This window comes from Diabrotica virgifera, chromosome 7, assembly GCF_917563875.1.
Source record: "Diabrotica virgifera virgifera chromosome 7, PGI_DIABVI_V3a".
NCBI classification, from domain to species: Eukaryota; Metazoa; Arthropoda; class Insecta; order Coleoptera; family Chrysomelidae; genus Diabrotica; species Diabrotica virgifera.
The window spans coordinates 31,625,663-31,651,868 of record NC_065449.1 but is presented as its reverse complement, the minus strand read 5'-3'; the positions used below and the strand labels follow the sequence as shown (position 1 = coordinate 31,651,868).

General features: G+C 32.4%; 1 protein-coding gene across 1 annotated transcript in view; it reads left to right on the top strand.

The window, feature by feature from the left end:
- Positions 1-3,909: 3,909 nt before the first annotated feature.
- Positions 3,910-26,206, top strand: part of LOC114332957 (transmembrane 9 superfamily member 4) — a 36,522-nt gene continuing 14,225 nt past the window's right edge. The window contains exons 1-4 of the mRNA XM_050656580.1: positions 3,910-4,076; positions 4,138-4,237; positions 19,120-19,420; positions 24,692-24,847. Of these exons, the coding sequence (XP_050512537.1) occupies positions 4,065-4,076; positions 4,138-4,237; positions 19,120-19,420; positions 24,692-24,847 (569 nt within the window). The 5' untranslated portion in view covers positions 3,910-4,064. The remainder of the gene's footprint in view (positions 4,077-4,137; positions 4,238-19,119; positions 19,421-24,691; positions 24,848-26,206) is intronic.

Here is a 26,206-nt window from a genome sequence, read left to right as displayed (position 1 = left end):
TTTTTATCCAAAATTGAGTGATTTGAAATGGAATCACCCGTAATTATATGGTATAAGTTCTTGGCTTGTGGCAGGTGTCGTCCATTGACGATTGACGACTCTCTGGAATTGACCTAGCAGCTTGGTCTTCTGGCCAAAGTCTTTTTAGGCTTAGGAGTCTGTCAATCACTGGAGGGTTTTGAATTTTAAACTTTATCGCAGAGTAAATGTTGAAAAATACTTTTTATTGTACCTATTATATTATATAAACAATGAAATATTATTCTGGTCCAGATAATAAAAATATTATTTATAACAATTATTAAAGCTAATTTACTGTCCCCATAGCCATAATTTCCACAAAAGAAGAAGAAGAAAAAAAATAAAAAAAGTCCTACGTATTACTACACCCTTCCTCGAGGCACTTACGAAATTTTTTCAAAATTGAAAAATTTTTCATCAAGTTATCGCGAAAAAGGTTATAATGTGAGATTCTATCTAACGGCGCGACTACTCGCGGGTTAAGTACAGTAGTCTAGCTATATTTGTCTGTCGTGCGAGTGTGAGCGTATCTACCAAGAGGTGGGTTTAATGGAACGACAGTGACACAGAAGCGGCAGCCATCATATGCTAGAGAGAGAAAGCTAAGCGCCGGTAAAGAGAGATAAATAGACCACCGACCAGAACTTCTCCGCGTTAGGCTATTTTTCGGACCTGGCCTAATCTATTGTGTTATTATATCTATGGTGAGAACACGACTTTTAAAAATATTTCAAAATCAAAATTAGCCAAATCAATCCAGTCTTTCTCATAGTTATAAAATAAAAAAAAAAAGTACGAGTCAGAAAACGTTGGTTGTCAAATAAAATTAGAGGATGCCAGAAAAAAATTGAGTGCAGCGACTGTACAGGGCAATTGATTGTATCCCCCGTCGCATGGCGAAGGAAAAAATCACCAGTTTTATATAATAGTATCATTGCTTAAAAAAAGAAATTCCTTTTTAAAAAATGATAGTATAATTATTATATTATAATATAATATAATATAATATAATATAATATAATATAATATAATATAATATAATATAATATAATATAATATAGTATAATAATTATAATAATATTATTAGGTAGGTATAAAAAACTCTAAGAGAAAAAGTAACTTTTAGACCTGACAACAATGCATATAATAAGACATATGTTTTAAGATGCTCAGTTGCCAATAGGTGATCTGACTTAGTCTCCTTGGATTATATTAGTCCTAATATCCACAACAAAGAAATATATTACAATTCTTATTATCACGAATAATCTTTACATTCTCTAGGTAACAACAAATTTAACTATAACCGCTTTGTGTGATTATAATGTAAAAAATCAATTCTGAGTTTTCTAGGTCAGAACTTATAATTTATTACTTATTCAAAATCGCGCAACACTGTAAGAAAAAGATTCGTTCGAAGAGTAAAAAGCTTGCAAGAATTTTGATGAGATGGAAGAGTGACTGTCCTTGAAAATTTTTCAAATAATTAATACAAAATTATCTGCTAATGACTAAACCCTGGAAATGTGTGTCCTTTCGTGAGCACTTTGTTAACTTTCAGATGGTATAAATATATTTCAGAAATACTAGCCGTAACATAGTAATTTAGCAAAACTCGGGAAGGCACTGATTTCACAGTAGGTTTAAAATTTTTACCGCGCTAAAGAACTGGGCTCCTGTTAGATATAAAATTTTTAATGGACTGCGCGTGCGTGGTAATGTTATTGCAACTTTAATAATTATTTTCAGTGCAAAAAAAGCCTGATCAATGTTCAAAATAGGTGATCATTGCTCAGCGCTTTATTTCCTATCGAATACAGTCATTTGTTTTAAAGATTTCGATCAATGAGGTGCCAACATCTTTTTTTTCGTCCTTGAATTTTCAACCCTTAATAAAAAATAAACTACAGGTGATCAAAATCTGAAACCTAGTGATCATTGCTGTACAAACCGTGAGCAAAAGGATGGTATAATTATTTTTACGAAATTCGATCAATGAGGTGCTAACATCTCATAACCGTTTTAAATACTGAATTTGCGTTTTTTAATGTTCTGTAATATGTAATTATAAATTAATCTTGGCGCCATCTACATGATAATTGTGAAAGTATCCGAAGTAAGAAATTAATATTTCATCAATAGAACGTCAAAATGATTAGCATAATCTTAAAAAAATCTATTACAATTTAATTACTTTTTAGCGTTGTAAATATTAAGTGATAACAATTAAATAATAAATTTAAAAATTACCGGTGAAAGTTGAATTAGTAACCGCTAGGAGCGACACCAGCGAAGCTCAGAGCGTATACGCTGTGAGCTTCGCTGGTGTCGCTCCTGGCGGATTACTAATCAACTTTCACTGGTAATTTTTAAATTTATTATTTAATTGTTATCGCTTAATATTTACAACGCAAAAAAGTAATTAAATTATAATCGATTTTTTTAAGATTTTGCTAATCATTTTGACGTTCTATTGATAAAATATGAATTTCTTACTTCGGATACTTTCACAATTATCGTATAGATGGCGGTAAGATTAATATATTAATTTATAATTAGATATTACGGAACATTAAAAAAACTTAAATTCAGTATTTAAAACGTATTGTATATTTAAGGTAAAAATATATAACACAGCTTTGACAAACTAATACTTTTTATAATTAATGTTTTTAATTTTAATTTTAAATTAATCACTTTGACATTTATGTCAAATTTCCAGTAATCGTTTACAGACTTGTCACTACTGGCGCTCGAGAATTTGTAAATATCCCTTCTACGTACGAGCTCACAGCGTATACGCTCTGAGCTTCGCTGGTGTCGCTCCTAGCGGTTACTAATTCAACTTTTACCGGTAATTTTTAAATTTATTATTTAATTGTTATCGCTTAATATTTACAACGCAAAAAAGTAATTAAATTGTAATCGATTTTTTTAAGATTTTTCTCATCATTTTGACGTTCTATTGATAAAATATCAATTACTTACTTCGAATACTTTGACAAGAATCGTGTAGATGGCGCTAAGATTATAATAGATTATTTATAATTAGATATTACGGAACATTAAAAAAACTTAAATTCAGTATTTAAAACGTAAGTATATTTAAGGTAAAAATATATACCACAGCTTTGACCAACTAATATTGTTTATAATTAATGTTTTTAATTTTAATTTTAAATTAATCACTTTGACATTTATGTCAAATTTCCAGTAAACGTTTACAAACTTGTCACTACTGGCGTTCGCGAATTTGTAAATATCCCCCTGTGAAGGTGAAGAACTATGGAAATTATTCACGACCCACCAATGCATCCATAGCACATAGACAGTCACAGTTGGTCACAGTGTGTCACAGAGTCACAGATTGACAGATTACTAAACGGAACGGAACACGGAACCAGTGTTACCAGATCTCCTGTTTTAGCAGGAGATCTACTGTTTTCATACTTCTTCTCCTGTTTTCAATCTCAAATCTTCTGTTATATTTTCCAGTAGAATATGGTATGTTAGTATTAAATTTGAGAGATTATCTAGCGTTATCAGACAATAAGTTTAAACATTTGTGAAACCTGAATTCAAACTTTGTTCATGGAGACAGTCCATCACTGGTTTCTGACTGATTCGCATGCGCAGTTCCGTTTTCAAGCGCTTGAAAACGGAACTGCGCATGCGAATCAGTCAGAAACTAGTCATGGACTGTCTGGCTTCACTTCTATTAATTACTGCTTAATTAATTACTTAATTAATGACCTTGAAAAATAGCCATAAGATAGTTATTTTGTTCAATTTAACTACATTTTATTGTTTTATTTGAAATTATTAAAATCTGTTTTCTTCTGTTTTTTTGTGTCCTATTCTACTGTTACGAAAAATTTTCATCTGGCAACACTGCACGGAACATAAATTGTATACGTCCTAAGGAACTGTCAGATTGGCTATTTTTTTGTTATTAAAATAAAATGATTTTTCATAACTTTTATCAACAAAAATAACGTAGATCGACATAAATTTATATTTTCTATTACAGTATAATATTTAAGATGAGTTGCCTTGTAAGTATTTCAAATATATAGATCACCTAACCTCAATCTCAAATCATATTTTCTTTTTCAGAATATTCAACATTTTGTAAAATTACTTTTACTATTAGCATGCATAACGCTAAGCCACCAATTTTATGTTCCTGGAATGGCACCTACCGATTTTAAAAAAGGTAAATATTTTACAGTATGAATTTGTAATGTTTTGGGTGGGACAATTCTTTATTTGGAGTTTCCTTGTCCCTAATATTTCGGGCTATAAAATGTTTAGAATCAACTTAATCAACAATTGATATTGAAATGCTTTGAAATATATACGAAAGTAATAGAGGAGACTAAAACAAGAAGTAGAAATGAAATTGGGAGAACAAGCAGCATTTTGACCAGGAAGATAGACAAATGACAACATATTATATAGTAGGGAAAATGAAAGATTACCCATGAGCGATCATATTAAACACATCTTTTCTATGTTCCAGAAAATATTGAACTATTACCAGCACTATAAGAACAGCTTATCAGGCCTAGCCCGAGTGATTTTGCTGCCCTGGACAAGATCGACTACCATGCCCCCTCACCTCACTTGGTAGACAAAAATTGGCTGTTCTCTAAATTTTGCCACCCTGGGCAGACGCCCGGTTCGCCCACCCCTAGGGCCGGCCTTGCAGCTTATATAAGTATTACAATGTACTTGCTTTGGCCAGATCATTAGGAACCCGATGGAAAGAAGTATAGATACGGGGGAAACTAGTATTAGCATTCATAGACCTAAGAGCAGTATTTGATACAATAGATAGACAAATTATTGCGAACTGACTGAGGAAAATATATGTTCCAAACACATTGATAAACGTTATAGGCTTCACTTGTTAAATAACAACAGGGGAACAGTGGAAGCATTTAATTGGAAAAACAAGGAGATAGTCTCAGCCCTTTGTTATTCATAATAGTAATGAACTAATTGATAAGAAATACGTAAGTCAGTACCAACCAACTACAGACAATAATAGGATACTATAGATTATAACTGGTATCAACAGAGTCCTTAATGGACTCATGTGGATGGTATAGTACAGTAAAACCTTGATAGAACAGACCTCTATTTAACGGACTTCAGATATAACGGACAAAAAATCAGATCAAATGTAAAAAAATTTCAATGCAAAAAAAAATATGAAAAATCGAATTCTATAAGGAAAGGATTGACTACTATAATTGTTTGCAAATCTCGTAAACCTAGTGTTGTCAAAGATATATAATCATCAAAAGGCATCATCTGCCCGTTTCATATTATAACTAATAGGGCATGGTTCACCAGAGATATTTTCAGAAATTGGTTTTTAAAGAATTTGTACCTACAGTGAGAAAATTTCAAGAGAAGAAACTGGTAATACTGTCTAAAGAGGTGAAATGTTTATTGATTTTCGACAAAGCTCCTGCTAATCCTACTGAAAGTATTCTAAATTCAGAAGATGGCAACTTTAATTGTATGTTTTGCCAAAAATACATCTCTTATTCAACCCATGAATCAGTGAATAATTTTGTCAACCAAATGAGTATATTGCAGAAAGTTTTTAGATGATGTGTTAGTAGGAAATAGTGAAAGAGACTTAGAACAAAAACTGGAACAGTGGACACGAGCTCTGGAGGAAAAAGGTTTAAAACTTAGTAGGACAAAGACAGAGTATTTGGAATGTTCATTTAAAGATGGAGTTACTACAAATAAAATGGTATCTTTGGATGGTGAACTGATTGTAAAAAGCAATAGTTTTAAGTACCTGGGATCGGTATTACAGAGTAATGGAGAAATAGATGGAGATGCATGCAGTAGATTTAGGGCTGGATGGATGAAGTGGAAGGAAGCGAGTGGTGTGTTGTGTGACAGAAAAGTTCCAATGAAGCTGAAATGAAAATTCTATAAAACAGCCATAAGACCGGCTATGATATACGGAACTGAATGTTGGGCAGTGAAAAAGAAAGAGGGACAATGAATGCATGTGGGGGAGATGAGAATGCTTAGATGGATGAGTGGAGTGACAAGAAAGGATAAAATTAAAAATGAGTATATTAGGGGAAGTCTAGGTGTGGCACCAATTGATGCCAAAATGAGAGAGCATAGGTTGAGATGGTTTGGTCATGTTCAACGTCGAGACGTTAATCATCCAATGCGAAGAGTAGCTGAAGTGCAGATTCCTGGAAGGAGTAGGAGAGGAAGACCAAAGAAGACGTGGAGGGAGACGATTAGGCAGGACATGTTGGTAAAGGGGATTAATATTGATAGGATCCAGGATAGAATTGCGTGAAGAAATGCAATTAGGGAAGCCGACCCCGCATAGGGATAAGGCAAAGAGAATGATGATGAGAAAATTAAAAAAGTAGCGAACAAAACCGTATTCCTTTTTTAACTTACAGATTTGTACACTGTAAGTAAAACAGTACCTACATAATTTCACAAAAAAATTTTTGATTGATTTTAAACCTATTTTTATAAAACAGACTCTCGGCTTTACAGGACATCTCGTTCCTTCAATTAGTCTGTTATATCGAGGTTATACTGTACTAACTAATAGCAGATTTACCAAAGTAAAAGACCGAGAGGAAGACCACAGATGAGGTGGGTTGATGATATTTAAAGAGAAGCCGGAACAAATTGAAAATAAATATGTTGCTCAGGATAGAGACCGATGGAAGGAGTTGGGAGAGGCCTATGTCCAAACGTGGACGATAGAAGGCTAAGAAGAATAGCAAATTCCGGGAATAAAATGCATTAACCCTAGAATATGGGACCGTTTTTGCCAAACGTAATTACGGGACTATAGTAAATTCTACTACTCCATAGAAAAAAGCCCATATTTTTTACTTTGAATTTTTTATTCAGTGTATAGAAAACAATTATTCTTTTTCTCATGATCATATTTCAATGCGTCACAGTTTTTCGATTTCTTTCTAACGCATTAAATTGTATGTGACAGAAAAAAAGGCATGTCCGTGATTACAGACATTTACATTTATTCTAGTTATTCTAGTTGTCGATAGATGGCGCCATAATAAAAAAATATTTTTTTTTTAATTAGATAATAATACATATTACAAATATAATCTATATAATTTATAAGACTATACAAATCAAAGAAAATACCATTTTATAAATGCAAGAAACACATTTGATTTGTTTTTGTTCCAAATTGAAAATAAAATGTGACAACTGTCAGATTTAACTAAAATGTCATGTTACAATAAATGTCATAAATGTGTATTATCACGGACTTACCCTTTTTCCTATCATTTGTTACGCACTGAAAAATGCTCATGAAAAGGGCAATACCTATTAAGATTCTTAGAATAAAAATAAAAGCATAAAATTATGAAACAAACATAATTTGGGTATTTTTAGGAACATAGGGTACAAATATCTCCTCAGTGTTCTCCGCAAATTGGCTTCTTGCACTCCTTGCAACAGTTGGTGGTCATGCGTCTTTTTTTGTCTGGACAGTAGAAACAAGTCTTCCTCATCTTTTTCTGGGCCATATTCGCATCATCTAATTTAGTTATGTTGAGGATTTCAGCTATGTTTTGGCGAATATTTCGACGTAAACTTGCGGGGTTGTATCTATTTAGCGCCATGACAATGACTGCTATCGGAGCCATAGGATTCAGTTTCCAAATTGTCCTCTTCCCAGTCACTATCACTATCTTTAAACGGATCTGGATCACTCTCTTCCCCGTTCATAATATGTGCCGCTTCCTCCTCCAGTTGTTTTGCGGACAAAAACTTTGTATTTGACATTCTAATAAGAAAAGCTTAAATATTAAATAGTGTATTATGTAATAAGAACGAAAAAACAATTTATCTTAATTTTTTGTTCCTAGAACACTCAAAATCAAAATACAAACATTAATAGCCAGCTGATTTATTATATGACATAAACAAGGGACTTCCGTAAAATTTGCGAACCAAGTGACGAAAAATGGTCTTGGAATTTATTTATTTATTTATTTATTTTCAACGGGCTGCAGCCCAATAAGATTACAAGTTTATAATATATTCCAATATACATAATACATGTGTCAATAATTAAAATACAATAAAATAGTAATAGTAAAACAATAATACAATAAAAATATAAATATCACAAACTTAATTACATAATTTAGATTTATATATCACAATAATATTTCACTCTACTTACAGTCGGAAAAATGAAAGAATACCCATGAACGAACATATAAAACACACTGTATTTTCCTGTCACCGTGTCACAAAGAAAATTGCCCAGCGCAAGTACATGTAATAATAATTATTACATGTACTTGCGCTGGTCAATTTTTTGTGTGACACGGTGAAAGGAAAATACAGCGTGTTTTATGTGTTCATTCATGGGTATTCTTTCATTTTTCCTACTGTATGTGTGTCAATAATTGTTAAAATATAATAAAATAGTTATAATAATACAATAAAATATAAATATCACAAACAGATTTACATATCACAATAATGACTACCTATTCCACAACTACTCAAACATACGCCTGAGGCCTGAAATGAATTCAGACTTCGGTGCAAAGAAATCTAGATCAGGGTGAATATTTGCCCATCTTAGTGCTCGAGATAAATAGGTGTTATAAGCATAGTTGATTCTATGGATAGGAACATAGAATGTTTGGTTCAATCGAGTTCTACGGAGAGGTACATGGAGACCAACCTGCTCAAGTAGCTGAGGACACAAAACTGTTGAATTAATTATGCCATAAAGCATCCTTGCATCTTTAATTACTCGTCGGTCATGCAATGAGAGAATACCCAATTGAGTTTCAATTTGATGATAATTTACATGATTTAACTCAAAAGGTATACCCAGTTTATATGCTATGTACCTTAAGAACTTGTGTTGGACTGTCTCGATTTTTGATATGTAAATATTATAAGATGGAGACCATACACAAGAACAATACTCTAGATGAGGTCTAACTAAAGAACAATATAGTAGTTTAATTGCTTTAGTATTCTGAAAGTCTCTAGTGCATCTTTTTATAAAACCAAGCATTTGTAAAGATTTTGAAATTTTTGACATATAATGTGATTCAAATAAAAGTTTACAGTCCAAATTAATTCCCAAATCACGAATTTCAGTAACCCAGTCAACAGGAATATTCTGTATATTATAATTATATTCTATTGGGTCTCTCGATCGTCCAAAAGAAATAGCATGACACTTGGACGCATTCAGGGCCATGGCATTCAACATACACCACTCACTCAACCGATCAAGATCATGTTGAAGATTAATACAATCTTCTGTATTTTTGATAATTGTGTAGAACTTTAGATCATCTGCAAAAAGAAGAGGTGAACTGTGCCGGAAGCAGTGGTGTATATCATTGATGAATATTATGTTAAATAACAGGGGCCCCAAATGCGAACCCTGAGGTACTCCTGAATGAACCTTAATCTCACTGGAAACAAAATCCCTGATACGCACCATCTGAACTCGGTCAGTCAAGTATGTTCTCAGCCACCCAAGAAGTGGACCATTAACACCCATTTGATTAAGTTCAAATATTAAAATATTATGGTTGACCCGATCAAAGGCCTTGGAGAAATCGGTGTATAGCGCATGTACCCTACAGCCCCTATCCAAGGCCTTCCTCAGGAAGTCCACAAACACTAGTATGTTACATTCAGTTGATCTGCTATTCCGAAATCCAAGTTGTTGGTCTACTAGCTGTTTTTCAAGTGAAGCTTTAAGATAGTCACATACAAAACATTCAAATATCTTTGGTATTACACTAATTATACTAATGGGCCTGTAATTATTCACCAATGAATTATCTCCCGCTTTATAAATAGGTGTTAAAAAACTATTTTTCCAACATTCTGGAAATTCACCCTTATTTAAGGATAGATTAAAGATGTGAAAAAGAGGTCTGGATAATATAAAACAACAGTTTTTGAGAAAGCTGGGAGGCAATCCATCAGGACCAGGACCCTTATCATTGGAATTGGAAATTATAACAACCATCTGCTACATTATCAAGCTCAATACTAATGTGGAAGGTACTCAATTGGGCGAAATCGTTAAAATAAACGAGAGTGGACAAAAATGCCCAATGTATTATGAGCGTCGTAAAATTTACGAATGACCCGTATTCTAGGGTTAACTAATGGATGTACCTATGGAAAGAACAAATAATATAAGAACTAAAGATGTAAATAAATGGGGAAAAAGTTAGATAATGATAATCAGCAACAAAGAAGATAATGAAATAGATAAATAAAAGAAAAAATAAAATGTAAAAACTCAGAATTGGAAATAGTTACAACTTACGAATACCTAGGAAGTATAATTACTAACTATGGAAAAATAGACTGGAAAATAACAAATAGAGCAAAGAAATAAAACAAATTAAACTATGCATTAGCCTAGCTCCAATGCAGGAAAAAGAGAATTACATGAGAGACAATGATAAAAATATATAACACAATAGTGATACCTGCTGTGCTCTATGAAAGTGAAAACGACAATTCTGGAAGAACATAAGAGCAGGATACATGTAATGGAGATGAGACACCTAGAAGGATAGTTGGAAAGACAAAATAGGGTAGATTAAGCAACAAGACTATTAGGAGAATGGCCAACCAAAAACCACTAATGAATAAACTAGCAAAGAGACAAATGAACTGGTATGGGCATCTGATGAGGATGCAACCCAAGAAAAGTCCACAAAGCAAAGAGCATTGTAAAAAGAAAAAGAAGCAAGCCAAGAAAAAGATGGATACAGCAATACTCATCTGTTCTTTATTATTTCACTACATGCAATATTAGTGGGTGTACTTAGTTAATGATTAGACTTACTACATTCTATTTGACTAATAGTCTAGGCGCCAAATAGAGGTCGCCGTGTCCTTTTCAATTCTGATGGACAAACTCAACGGTTTATTATGGGTTTTTGGCTGCTGATTACGAATTTCGAGGGTGGAGTTCAATCAGAGTGGTCGAAAAATTGTTATAAACAATTTAATTGTTTATAAGGCTCTGGCTCATAAACTAAAAGAGATACAAAAAAATGTTTCAAGTAAAATTTGTTCCTTAATAAAAAACAAAGAAAAAATCGTTTACTAAACTCCAATCCAATAATTAGAACTCAAGATATTGGAATATTAGTGCACAATACAAATTGGAAATTGCAAAATAAGTATTTTTCGAAGCTTTATTGATCGTAACTTGGCTTTTATGCATGCAAAATGAGCCTTAGAAGGTCTCATTTTAAAGCTTAATTAATAGGCTTCCAAACAAAGTTTGTTAAATTACTTTGTCTTCATTTGTTTTAAAGTTATACCCGTTTGAAGTTATAATTTTCTTAAAAAAATTGGACATTAATTTGTTTATAAGGGTTTCAAGCAAATTTGAGCCATAAACATTTATACTTTAATTAACAATAATGATAGAAGAACTCAAAAGGAACAAATGATGAACTAGCTGCTGGTATGAGCACATTGTGAAAACATTGTGTAATAAAACCCTCAAAAAGATTATGAGCATTATTTCATAACATTTCAAAAGGAACAATTTGAGCTTATGAAAATGTTGTAAGTTTATTTTTGGCCAAGATATCGATATTTTAATAGCATGCTATGAGGAGCAATATCTGTGTAATTTCTGGGTGCGGCAAAAGTCAGTTCCCACCATGTAGTTTCGTGCATAAGCGCGATAAGTACATGCTAACAATCGGCCTCGCATAACAGGTGTTCCCTACTGTTTGTAGGGTTAACCTTGAGTTTCGTTCATCTGCCTGTCGCGTGTTGCTGTTCGTTGTGAGTGTCGGTGCGTTGTTAGTAACGAGTTAAACATGCAGGCGGGCGGCAAGTACACTAAATAAGAACGCGTTTTTCTTTTGCGATTTCTTTTTATGGGGTCTGCTGAAGAATAGTGTGTATGCTAGGTGACCGCAAACTCTCCCACAGTTGAAGACAATTATTGAGGAAGAATTTGAACACCTCCGTCAAAACAAGGCAATTCTCAACCGAACATGCCGTAGCGTTGCGAGCCGTTGTGAACGTTGTATCGAGGAAGATGGACACCAGTTCGAACATAAAGCTTAGATTTTTATATTATGCACCTTTGTAACCCAAATTTACGACTTATTTAAACGTTTTGCATTTTCATTTTCCGATATTTTTCGATTGTGCAAATCGGGGAACTGACTTTTGCCGCACCCTGTATATATACGTTATCTTCATTTTTCATTTTTGAAGATCCTAGTAAAATTTTATATAATTCTTAGATTAAATCATCATACTGTACCTCGTATAACCTTTCCTCTACATATTTACTTTGTCTTCTATTTTTTGTACTAACTGAGAAAAAAAAATTAAAAACTAATATTTCAGAAATATAACTAAAAAGTCAGCTGATATTATTTATTAAGATTAGGCAAGGCCTCCTGAGCAAAATAATATAACACGAGTGCAGTTGATCGGTGTCTTTACTGCGATATTACTTGACTGTGAGCCGATCTTACACCTCATAGCGTGCCATTAAAATATCGATTCTTGGCCAAAAATAAACTTACGAACATTTTCATAAGTTCAAATTGTTCCTTTTGAGTTCTTCTATCATTATTGTTAACCTTTCGCTAGCGAAGGGTCAAGTTGTTTTGTAGTTGACGGAGGGGGTACATTATGTACCCCATGCATTTTTATAGATTAAATATTAACATAATGCAATAATTTTAGTTAAAACATAATTAAAACAAATGCAAGTATTTTTTATTGAATATAAGTAACAATAAAAAAATATATGGTGTCTTGAAAAAATTAATTATCGTTTTTTTGATTAGCTTTACATTTTGTACATATTATTGTTTGAATTGTTGTGGTTGTTTGATGTTCAGCACAAACAAAGAATTTACAAGAATTGCACGTTTTTCTGCTTTTGCGGTCCTTCTTGCGTGGACAAAGTAAACATCGCCCTGAGTATTTCAAGATGGTGGCGTCGTTTTCGCGATTCTCCCTTGGTGGCGGTGGGCATAATTCGTATATCGCGTTTATAATTCGCTTATGGAATTTTTGTGGACTTTGTAGTCGCCTATCGACATGGGGCTTTATAAGTTCTTGACCCAGGTTTAGTAAAAATTCTCTGCGTCTGTGAGAAGCTTCATACGCACGAATGGAATTCTTTGTCGTCCACAGTACGTATGCATTCAGACCTGCAATGTATAGAAGATTTTGAAACAAAACAAATGGCCATCTCTTAGAGGCTCTTTTACAATAATATTCATTTACCATCTTATCCATAGTATCTACGGCACCTTTTGTAGAATTGTAATGCAAGATTATGTCTGGCTTATAGTCCGTCTCTTCTCCGCTAATTTTATCGTCGTTATGTTCTGTACTCAATAAAATTACTGCCTTATTCTTTTTAGGAACGTAAGACGCCAGTGTTATTTCCTCAGTGAAGGCAAAACTGAGGACTTTTCTTGTCTAGAAATATTGGGTAGTAGGGCTGGAGGGATATCCTGCTTGTTTTTTTCGAAGTGTTCCACATAATGTTATTTGTCGATCTAGGAGTTGTTTTGCCAAGGGAACACTGGTAAAGAAATTATCAGTAGTGAGACCAAATCAAGTACTACTCTTTTGCCCTGGTCTTTTTCTGGTTTGTTACCATCTTTTCCAGTATAAATCTGAAGGTTAGCAGCATAGGTGATTGTTGCATCAACTAGAGCCCATATTTTGATGCCATACTTGGCTGGTTTTGATTTCATGTAGACTCTAAATGGACACTTACCTCTAAAACTTACAAGTTGTTCATCAACAGTTAGATGAGAGTGGCACTTAAAACTTTCTTTACAGTGTTCTACAAACTTTGTAAACACTTCCCTAAAAGCTGCTAGTTTGTCAGAACTTCTACGTTCTTCTCTAGTGTTCAAATCATCGAATCGCATAAGTGAAATTATATCTAGAAATCGGTCGCGTGACATGGCAGCCAGAAAAATAGATCGACTGTACAAAGGGTTTCGACACCACAAAAAGTGCACTGGTTCCCTATTGGCTTTTAGCGCACCCGCCGTAATCAAGAGTCCCAAGACCGCATAAATTTCCACTGAATCAGTGGGCAACCAGGTTCTTGTTTTATTAGGATTTTTCCCATTCCAATCCTGAATGTATTTCTCCGCTTTCTGGTTTGTACATTTGACGATGATCTCTACAATTTTCTCATCTACAAATAATTTGAAGCAATCACTAATTTCAGCGACATTTTTAAATTTTTCTGTAAGCCCTGGTTTTTCGAGCAAGTTTTTTGTGCGACATCTAGTTTTTCGTAAAGGACGATTTTTCCAAACTGTACCATTCTTGGAAATAAATGTGGAATCTACTGCCCCCAAAACTGGTTTACCAGAATCATTACTGTCGCTCTCAGATGGCTAAAATATAATAAACTCAAGATAGAAATATCGTACATATCACAAAAATAAAAATTACCTGCAGAATTTCAGGCTCATATTCCGCTACTTCTAAATTATCATCTAATTCTGAATCATCCGATAAACTATCTCTTTCAGAAAGGTAATCATCATCACTTTCCTCTAACCACTGCACTGCAGTTTCACGATCCTGTTCTTTCCGAAGGTCTAACTTTATATTTTTCGACATATCGGTAAATCGTGTAATCACAAATGGATAAACTAAAACGGTATGTTAGCACTAAGTCATCCACAGAACTGATTTGTGTGTTATTGCAAACAACAGGTTTGGTGCCGTGCGCAAAACGTCTGGTTTAGTCAGTGGCGTCGACCGCAATGAACTGTACCGCGGTTGACGGAGGGGGTACAACTTGTACCCCAAGCACAGTGCTGCACTTTTCATAGGTAAAAATATGTCAAATTGAAAACAAATGTATTCTTTTTAATCTATTTATAACATGTGTGTTTTGTTTATATCTTCAGTTGCAATATCAGGTTGTAAAAACATTATTAAAATATAGTTCGGCTGATGTTTGCAGAATTTACTGGGTCAAAACCAGGGTTCTACATTTAGCGTAATGATTAAACAACTGATGTTATTTTAGCATTATATAAATATTATAATGTTTTTCTGAAGCTATTTCCTTGTGGCATTTTTATAATTAAGTATTTTCTATGGGAAATAAGCCACAATTTACTAAAAAATGAATTTATTAACGTTTCGAAGCCCAAATCGGGTTTCGTTGTCAAAATACAAAATACTATTAAAATAAACAAAAATGTTGTTGCTAAGTAAAAAAATTCTTCTAAATAATTTATTTAATCTGACTCATTTATATTGGCAATTCAGTTTAAAGTAGAAGACTTTAAAATGGTATCGCCAATATTTATGAGTTGCGTTCCTGGGACGGCTTTACTAAAAGATAGTTCATTCGATTACATGAAATCAATCCCAACTCAAGAATATCCGTCGCAAAAAAAATCATAGCATGTGATCTGTCTTTAAAAAGACAACCAAATGCAACGATGACAGTAAAATTCTCGCGTTAGAGATTCCATAGTAAATCACGAGGGAAAACTAGGAAAAAACCTCGTGATACTATCCCGACATCGTAAGTATTTGGTCTTAACATTTAATTTACCTTCAAAAAACTAATACCAAATTCTGACTTTAATACTCGTATGTTTAAATTATAAATAATATTAATAATACATAGATATACAATAAGTAATACTAAAATATAAAATTTGTACTAACTCGATATGTTATTGACTTACTAATCGTGGTATTTTCTTTCTATTGACTTCCTCTTTCAGTATGGGTAACCACATCCTACTGCATTCTACCGAGGAATTTGCGACACAATTGGTTTCATTTAGCATAATTAGAGCCGCTTCTTTGATTTTCCTCTTTTACTATCTGATTCTTTCAGGACTATACTTGAATCTCTCCATTGAACTCTATGTTCATTATCTATCATTGATTTCATGTAATCGAATGAACTATCTTTTAGTAAAGTCTAAGGAACGCATCTCATAAATATTGGCGATATCATTTTAAAGTCTTCCACTTTAAAATGTATAATATACGTCTGAATTGCCAATATAAATGAGTCAGATTAAATAAATTATTAGAAGAATTTTTCTACTTAGCAACAACATTTTTGTTTATTTTAATAGTATTTTGTATTTTGACAACGAAACCCGATTTGGGCTTCGAAACGTTAATAAATTCATTTTTTAGTAAAATTTTGGCTTATTTCCCATAGAAAATACTTAATAATAAATATCATAATTAAGTGTTTAATCTTTTCCAAAAGAACTTTTAGACCAGGGCGCATCTGTAAAAATATTAGTACATTTGGACGTTGAGAGGTGACTCAAATTTTTTGCAGAAATTGCTTGAAAATAAATCAAATAATAATATTTGAGTTATCCTCCCTCTCAAAAAGGTCCGGAACATTGTTTAAATAATAAAAATGTCAAAAAATTAAGGAAAAATTAAATTTTTTTCTTCGTTTTTTGATTATAACTTTAAAAGTATTTATTTCCGAGAAAAGTTCTACTAACATAAAAGTTGCGTAATTAAATTTTATATAATATAGAGTTGGTTAAAAATTTAAAAAATAGTCACCCTTGTTGCAAAATAGCAATAATTGCGAAAAAAAACATACAAAAACAAGTATTCGCATTTTACGTTTTTCAACCATTTATGCTACACATAGGACCTTCATATTTCACCCAAAAAAACTATATGATACAGTAAAACAACACTGATAATTTCAATAAGCTCGGTTCAATACATTTTGCAAAATAAATTTTGCAATCCAGCTTTCGCAAAAAAAATTCATTTTTTCAAAATGTTACAGGACTGAAAATAAAGCAGATAGCAAGTTGACATTTTTTTTGCATATAGAAGTGTACTGTACCTTTTATTTGCAATTTTGCAAAATTAAAATCGATTAACACCACGGCGTCAGGAATTTTTTTAAATAAACATTAATTATTGGTGCTACGCGCAGGACAGCGGATAGTTTGCTCTGATTGGGCATTCCAATGACCTTTGATAATTGATCCATTTTAATTTTTATTACATTTCGATATAACTAAATAAATATGTTAATTGCAAAATAAAAACACATACTCTATCCTTTGAAATAACACTTTTATTAGCAAAAACTTTCTTTGTTCATATATTTTAACTTACAGAATAAAAGTTTATTATTTTTAAACATAAGCAATTGTTTAAACAATATTTTACAAACAATAATAAAATTAGTTTGATTTTTGTGGAATTAAAATAATATTAATATACAAAAAATATAGAGTAAGAAAATTGTTGTTTGTTTGGGTTTATATGACTGCGGACACTAAATCCATTCGCCAATTTTACTATTTTTTATTTTATTAGTCATTTTTTCGTATCTTATCCTAAAACTAATACTAATATAATAAACAATTCTACTAATAAATAATTATTTTTGTATTTTTTTTAATAATTTTTTATATATATATATATTTTTATTAATTTTTTTCCAAATGATGTTCTCAGAGTTCCACAGCAAAAACTGCAACATTCTTCTTTAGCCCTCTACTTCATTCGAAAGCTATTTTACTATGGACTGTCCAAGTTCGTCATTCATTTTTATCTACATATTTTTTTTATATTTTTTTAATTATTATATTTTTTTTTCTATTTTTTTTATATATCTTTTTTTATATTTTTTCTTTCTTTTTTTTTTATTATTTTTTTATTTTTTTTTTATTTTTTTTTAATTTTTATTTTATTATTTTTTTTTATATTTCTTTTCTTTTTTTTTCTTTTCTAATAAGAAAATAATATATTAGATAAATATTGGAAGAAATTTTGGCGGAAATCAACTTGTGTGAATCGAACACCGCTGTCCTGCGCGTAGCACCAAAAATTAATGTTTATTTAAAAAATTTCCTGACGCCGTGGTAATTAATCGATGTTAATTTTTCAAGTTGCAAATGAAAGGTACAGTACACTTCTATAAGAAAAAAAAATTTCAACCTGCTACCTGCTTTATTTTCAGTCCTGTAACATTTTTAAAAAATGAATTTTTTTTGCGAAAGCTGGATTGCAAAATTTATTTTGCGTAGTCTATTGCACCGATCTTAATAAAATTTACAGTATTGTTTCACTGTATCAAGTTTTTCTGGGTGAAATATGAAGGTCCTAAGTGTAGCATAAATGGTTGAAAAACGTAAAATACAAATACTTGTTTTTGTATGTTTTTTTCGCAATTAATGCTATTTTGCAACTAGGGTGACTATTTTCTAAATTTTTAACCAATTCTATGTTGTAGGAAATTTCATTACGCAACTTTTATGTCAGTACAACTTTTCTCGAAAATAAATACTTTTAAAGTTATATGTTGTTCTGAAGCTATTTCCTTGTGGCATTTTTATAATTACGTATTTTTTATGGGAAATAAGCCACAATTTTACTAAAAAATGAATTTATTAACGTTTCGAAGCCCAAATCGGGTTTCGTTGTCAAAATACAAAATACTAAAAAAAAAAAAAAATTTTCGTTGTCAAAATACAAAATACTAAAAAAAAATTTTTTTTTTTTTTAATAGTATTTTGTATTTTGACAACGAAACCCGATTTGGGCTTCGAAACGTTAATAAATTCATTTTTTAGTAAAATTGTGGCTTATTTCCCATAAAAAATACGTAATTTAAAGTTATAATAAAACAACTAAGAAAAAAATCGAATTTTTCCTTAATTTTTTGACATTTTGATTATTTAAACAATGTTCCGGACCTTTTTGAGAGGGAGGATAACTCAAATATTATTATTTGATCTATTTTCAAGCAATTTCTGCAGAAAAATTTGAGTCACCTCTCAACGTCCATCTCAAAACAGATCCGCCCAGGACTATTTAAGAATTATCTGAAATATATTCGAAAGATCCTTCATACAGGAAATAGAAAATAATGGAAGAGATGAGTGAATAAAAATTAAAATAGCTAGCCCAAATCCTACACCCTGATAGAGAAAAAGAAGGGGATAAAGAAAGAAAGATGTTGATATTTTGTGTAATTATATAATGTAATGTTTTTAGGTGATCCAATAGAAGTAAGAGCTGTAAAAATGACTAGTATACATACCCAATTACCTTACGAATATTATTCTCTACCCTTCTGTTTACCAAAAGGGGGTTCTGAGAATATCCAGTACAAATCTGAGAATTTGGGAGAAGTTTTAAGAGGAGACAGAATTGTAAATACTCCCTACGTTGTAAAGATGGCAGAATATACCCCGTGTACTTTATTGTGCAATTCTCCTGGCAATCCAATCAACTGGAGTGTTAGAGAATCTCAAGTTGTAGTAGATAGAATTCAACATGAATACTTTGTTCATTTGTAAGTATTAACATCATTGATATAACATTACAACAGAATTTTCACTAGTAATACCACTAGAGGTCAAATTATTTCCGGAAATTTTTTTGAGATCATGAATATTTTGAAAATTTCCCGAGTCGCAGACGAGGGAAATTTTCTAAAAATATTCATGATCAAAAAAAAATTTCCGGATATTAATTTGACTTCGCGTGGTATTCGGTAAGAAAATTCCACACCAAATTTGCATTTGAAAATCCAAAGCTGCATGAACAGATTAATAGCGCGCCATAGCTTTGTCAGCAATTATTTAGGCTTTCAAATTCGTAATTTCTACTCATTGTAGTTGCATGGGAATACCATTTCAAGATAGAAAATAGTATATTCTTCAATTTTACATAAGTTTTGAGTAACTACAAGTGATAGAAAATGAATCAAAACTAAATTATGTAAACAAATAAAAACCAGTCTGTCAAAAATGTTCTGTTATTGTAAACGTCAAAAAATTTCCACTATAATTCGCTGTTGGGTACCCCACGAGCAAAAAATTTCCGATAAAATACCTCCGTTGCCATGGTGATCTGTCAAAATAACGTATTTTGATTGGTTCAAAATTACAGGTGTGGAATTTTCATAAAAATTTGCTAATATGAAAATTTAATGCAATAGAAATTAACTAAGAACTCTCAGTATCTAACAATTTATAAGTAAAATTTAAATAAAACATTTTTGGCTTGGTAAAAGGTATATTAGTTTAAAAAGCCCCTATAGGGCTACAAACATAGAAACAAAACGTTTTCGCTCTGTAACAAGAGCATCATCAGTGTTACAAAACATGGTGAGCCAACCAAAAAAATACAAAGGTCAAACAGCCTAAAAACAGACTAAAAGTCTTATATAGATGCCAACATGGCAAAATCCAAAGGATGGATAAAATTCCTATGGCTACGGCCCTAGGGCAACATATGGCTCCCACATGTGGTAAATGAATCTTACCACGTGTGGGAGTCATAATGTTGCCCTAGGGATGTAGCCATAGGAATTTTATCCATCCTTTGGATTTTGCCATTCTGGCATTTATATAAGACTTTTAGTCTATTTTTGAAAGGCTTTGTATTTATTTGGTTGGCTCACCATGTTCTTGTAACACTGATGATGCTCTTGTTACAGAGCGAAAGCATTTTGTTTCTATGTTTGTAGCCCTATAGGGGCTTTTTAAACTAATATACCTTTTACCAAGCCAAAAATTTTTTATTAAATTTTACTTGTAATTAATGGTATACAGCCAGGTACAGGAAATTTTTCCTTGTGGATTTTTAACAATTTATAGATTATTTCCTTTAAGAATAAACTCTAATATAATTACTATCATTTCTAAGAATTCTTTTCTGCCTTTTTTATTTATTTATTTATCAACGGACGATAGCCCAATTAAAATACAATATAGACATTATTAATAAATCACAGAAGATTTTTAACCTAACCTACATTAAATTAAAAAATTTTAATCATACAAAAATAGGAACAGTAAATGACAAACATTAACAAAAAATGTACAAGACACACAAGGACATCAAACTATCACACACAGTTTTTAAGCTGAGCTTTAAATTCCTTTGGGATACTATAATAGCAATCTAACCTTTGCGAATATTGATTAGCAAACCTTGGTGTTCTAGATATGAAGTATTTGTGTCCGTAGTTTTTTCGATGGGGTCTAATATTAAAAGGGTTGATTTAGCCTTGTTTGTCTCTTAGACAAGGAAAAAAGAGGGGACGGGTAACACTCATTTAACACACACGTTCCAAAAGTGAAGCCAGTTTTTGGCTTGTTTGTCTCCAAAAACATGGCGGTCACGTCAAAAATAACAATGGGTTGTCAGTGGTGGGTGTTCGTTGAAGGTTAAAATTTCATAAAAAATAAAGTAAATCATCATCTAAAATTCGTAATAAAAACATATGTATGTATTGAAACATAGGATTACTCGTCCTCTCTCTTTCCTTGTCTAAGGTTTGTCTACTGGGAACATGGAGGTTAATTTTTTTCAATAGTTCTTCTTCTTCTTTTTGTATAGACATGACTCTGTCTGTTTTTTCAATGTGACTCTAGTAAGTTGTCGTTCCATCGTTTTCGTGGTCTTCCCACTAATCGTCTTCCTATTGGGGAACCATCTCTCGCTGTCCTGACTACTCTATTCGTTGTCATTCGGCTTATGTGGTCATTCCATTCTATTCTTCTGTTTCTTACCCAGTTATTAATATTATCCACCTTGCATCTCCGTCGTATATCTGTACTTCTAGCTCTGTCCCATAGAGTCTTACCATCGATTTTTCGAAGGGTTTTCATCTCCGCTGTTTCGAGCAATCTTTTTGTCCTCTCTGTGTCGGGTCGTGTTTCTGCCGCGTATGTGATTGTTGGTCTGATGACTGTTTTGTAAATTCTGCCTTTCATTTCTTTTCCGATATTTTTATTTCTCCATATTGTGTCATTCAGACAATCTGCGGCTCTGTTTGCTCTATTCACTTGATCTTCCTCTTCTGTTTCGAGCCTTCCGTAGCTAGATAGTGTGATGCCTAGGTATTTAAACTCCATCACTTGTTCTATTATCTGACCTTCCAGCTCCAATTTACATCTTATTAGATCTGCTGTTATAACCATGCATTTTGTCTTTTTTGGGGAAATTAACATGTTAAGTTTTCTGGTGATTATGTTGAATTGGTGCATCATACATTGTAAATCATCTTCACTTTGAGAGATTAGTATTGCATCGTCCGCATAGCAGATTATTTTAAGTTGTTTTTCTCCCATTTGGTATCCTTTTTTAGTTCTTACTTTTTTTATTATTTCGTCCATGATCAGGTTGATCAATAAAGGACTCAAGGAATCCCCCTGTCTTATCCCATTACCGGCTTCAATTGGGTCAGTTAGTTCATCTTCCACTTTTACTTTTATTGTGTTGTTCTGGTAGACGTTTTCTATGGTTTTAATTATTCCCAGAGGTACCTCTCTCGAATATAACAAGTGGATAACGTCATTTAATGTGACCCTGTCAAATGCTTTCTTAAGGCCCACTAAACATAAATATGCCGGTTTGTTGGATTCCAACGATTTCTCTTGAACTTGCCTCATTATAAATATAGCGTCAGTGCATGACCTTCCCGACCTAAAACCTTGTTATTCTTCTGCTAATGTTATAATTTCATTCAATTTGTTTGTTATCACTTTTGTTGTTAATTTTAATGTTGTGTTTAATAAGTTAATCCCTCTGTAATTCTCCGGGTCTGATTTGTCTCCTTTTTTGAAGAGAGGTATTAGGATGCTTGATCTCCATTCTTGTGGTATTCTGTTTTGTTCTATATTATTTTGTTGTATTAGTTTTAATAGTTGTTTAGTTAGATCTTGTCCTCCGTACTTTAGGAGTTCGTTCGATATTCTGTCCTCTTCTGGAGATTTTCTATTTTTAATTTTCTTAATGCTTCCTTTACCTCTCCCTCCTCGATGTTTATTTCTTCGTTTGTCGTAACTTCTGGTGTTGGTGGTTCATTATCATCGCCTTTAGCAAATAGAGATCGGAAGTAGTCTGCCCATGTTTCCTTCTGAATGTGTTTGGCTTTTATTAATTCGATCAACTCCTTTCTTTTTCCTGATCATTCTCCATACTTCTTTTTGTGTTCCGTAGAAGTCGTGTTCCATCTGTTTTGAGAAACTCTGCCAGTGCTCCCTTTTTATTTGCCTCACTAAAGTATTCGTTTCGTTTCTGATTCGTTTGTAGTGGTTGTATGCCTGTTGTGTTTGTTTTGTTCTGTATTGTAAAAAGGCTTTCTTCTTTTCTTCGCATTTTATCTTAACTTGCTCTCTAAACCACGGGGTTTTCTTAATATGTGAGTATTCGTTACTTTTCTCTCTCCAAGTGACTCTGTTGCAACGTCGATTATGTTATCTTTGAGTTTTTGCCAGCTTTCATCGATGTTATCGTTTTGTAATATTCCATTCTCAGCAATCTTCTCTGATATTCTTTTCCTGTTGAGGACCAAAAATATTAGAGTGCAGTATACTGTGTACTATAAAACATATTGAGATCCTTGTGCATACGTCGGATTTGGAGAGAGGTTATGTTGAGAGACTTTTCCATATTTGAATAGCTAATTTCTTCAACCCTCTGGTTTTGTTTAAATGCAACAAATCTTAAGAGTTTGTGTTTAACGCTCTCAATAGCTTGAATATATGTAGGTGTTATAGTGAGGAGACCAAACATGAACAGTAACAGTAATCTAGGTGGGGTCTCACAAGTGAACAATCGTTGTCAACACAAGAAAAACTCATAACTCCATTTTCCTTATTTTTTCAGGAGAGCCTAAAAAACAGTAACATGTAACATTAGAAGAACATGTAACTCCAACATGGGTTCATAAAATAAAATATGGAAAACTATGTAACTCCAGTGATAGTTTAAAGCAACAAAAATATCTTTATTTTTAAATCGTAATAAAAACATTTATTACATAAATCAACTTACCTTATGATTGTCTATGATTGATATCCTTCCTTACAGATGTAAAATTAGAACTTAAAAACCTCTATTTCACTCCAAAAACACAAATCAAATCAACGACAATAATCACTTAACTGACTTAACAGAAAATCCACGGTAGTTGCGTATTTTACTAACATAATTTTTTGACAAGGGAGATACCTGCTTTTCTAGTATACATTTTAAAATTAGAAATCTACATTTAAATGACGTATTATTTGTCGGATGGCTAGAATAGGCGACTGGCTAATGGATGGCAGTAAAATCTCATTTTAAGTAAAAATTGAAGTTACGCGGATTTCTTGTGTCGACGACGCAATATTTTTATGGATGGGATATTTAGAAAGTCTTTAGCATAACGTTTGATAAACCCTAAAAGTTGAAGTGATTTTGAGACAACAGATGAGATATGGGGGATGCAGGATAAGCTGGAAACGAGCACAACACCTAGGTCTTTTATCTGAGATACAGAGTGTAAAGGGCAACCCTTAATAGTATAGATATGATTTGTAGGAGTTCTCTTCTGACCAAATTTTTAGCGATCTTTTGCCTGTGTGATTTGTTGCTTTGTCCGAAGATGGAACAGGTGCGAGCCTGTTAAGGAAGCAGAAAAAAGAAGAAGGATTTGTTACTACGTCTATGCACTTTCTAAGTAAATATAGACATGTAGAAGTATACATATATTTTCTTAACACTGTATTCAAAATGTGTCATAAATGTTTAACTAGTGATAATAGTTTTATATTTAATGTAATTTTAGGTTAGTAGACAATCTACCAGCAGCAATTGATGTTTTCAATCCAGAAACCAATGAACTTCAAGTAGAACATGGATACCGACTTGGCAACACTGTTGGAGATAGAAGTTTCATCAATAACCACCTTAAACTTAGGTTTTTGTACCATAATCCACAGCCGTAAGTAAACAAAAATTGTTTCTTTATCTTCTACCAGTCCAGTCCTAAGGAAATCAGAAAATTATTTAGTTTATAGTATTTTCCCTGTATTGTTTAAGTTGTATTTGTTCAGCTATATTTAAGCACATTTGATTTTTCTTTATGCATTCGATTTGTATATTTTTATTATTTTTTTTAAAGCATCCCTGTCAACCCAGTAAATCAGAATAGAAAAGTGCAATAACTCGCTTGCATGGGAATCATTTTAGCAATGCTCATGTAAAACTTTCAGTGTATGCCTCGTTGCCACATAAATCAGTTAACAGACTTAATATCGGTTACAGTTAACGGAAAAGGACTTGGAAGTTACAGTCAAAGAGTGGATGAAACCATAATTCACCTTACAAGGATGTATGAAAGGGAGGCATGGATGCTGAACCAACGTAAAATAACAAAAGTTAGTGGTATTGGAACAGAAGTTGCTACAGACTATCTTTGAGCATTGTAGAGACGAGACAACAGGGGAATGGAGAAGACATAATCAGGAACTCCTACATATCCAGATAAAAACATAGTATGCTACATCAAGGCTCACTGAATAAGATGGTTGGAATATGTACAAAGATTAACTGATGAAAGACACAAAATTTTGGGAAAGGCTCAATGGAAGGTCAGTTGGTCGCTCAAGAAAAATATGGAAGGATGCAGTAACAACTGCACAAGACCCCTAAGAGTGGAAGATAATATTTATATACTAAATAATAAATATACCTTTTATCAACATGCTTCACCTGGTTTCAATTATTTAAGACATGCGATTTGCATGCTTAACAGATGCCGAAATCCTACTATGTAGTGTAAAAGTGAAAGTTAATGCATACCCCTATTTGGCACATACTCTTAGTCAGCCTTATCGTTCAAAAAATATCTTTCAGCGCACATGGAAAGATCTATGAGATCAAGACCTATAAAATATCACTTTAAAATTTAAATAGGGAACTTGCATAAAATTTTAAATTCGAAAAAAATGTTATAAATCACAACAGAACATAATTTAAAACATGTATCAAAGAAAAAAGTTTTGTTTGTGTTTCGTTTGGCCCCAAAGATGATTAAAAATTCAAATTATACCAGCCGGCCCCAAACGCATTGTGACATCATCCGGTTATATGTTTACATTCTGTACCAACAAAGTAAACAAAATTGTATATAATTTTAAATTAGACATTATAAACGTCAGTAGAAAATACAGTTATGTGACGTCCCAAATGTGTTTTTGATCGTTTGAACTATTCATAGAACATTTTATACTTATTGTCCATAGTAAACCTTCTTTCCTTTCCTTCAAAAACTATCAAACTCCAATCTCAACAAACTGGT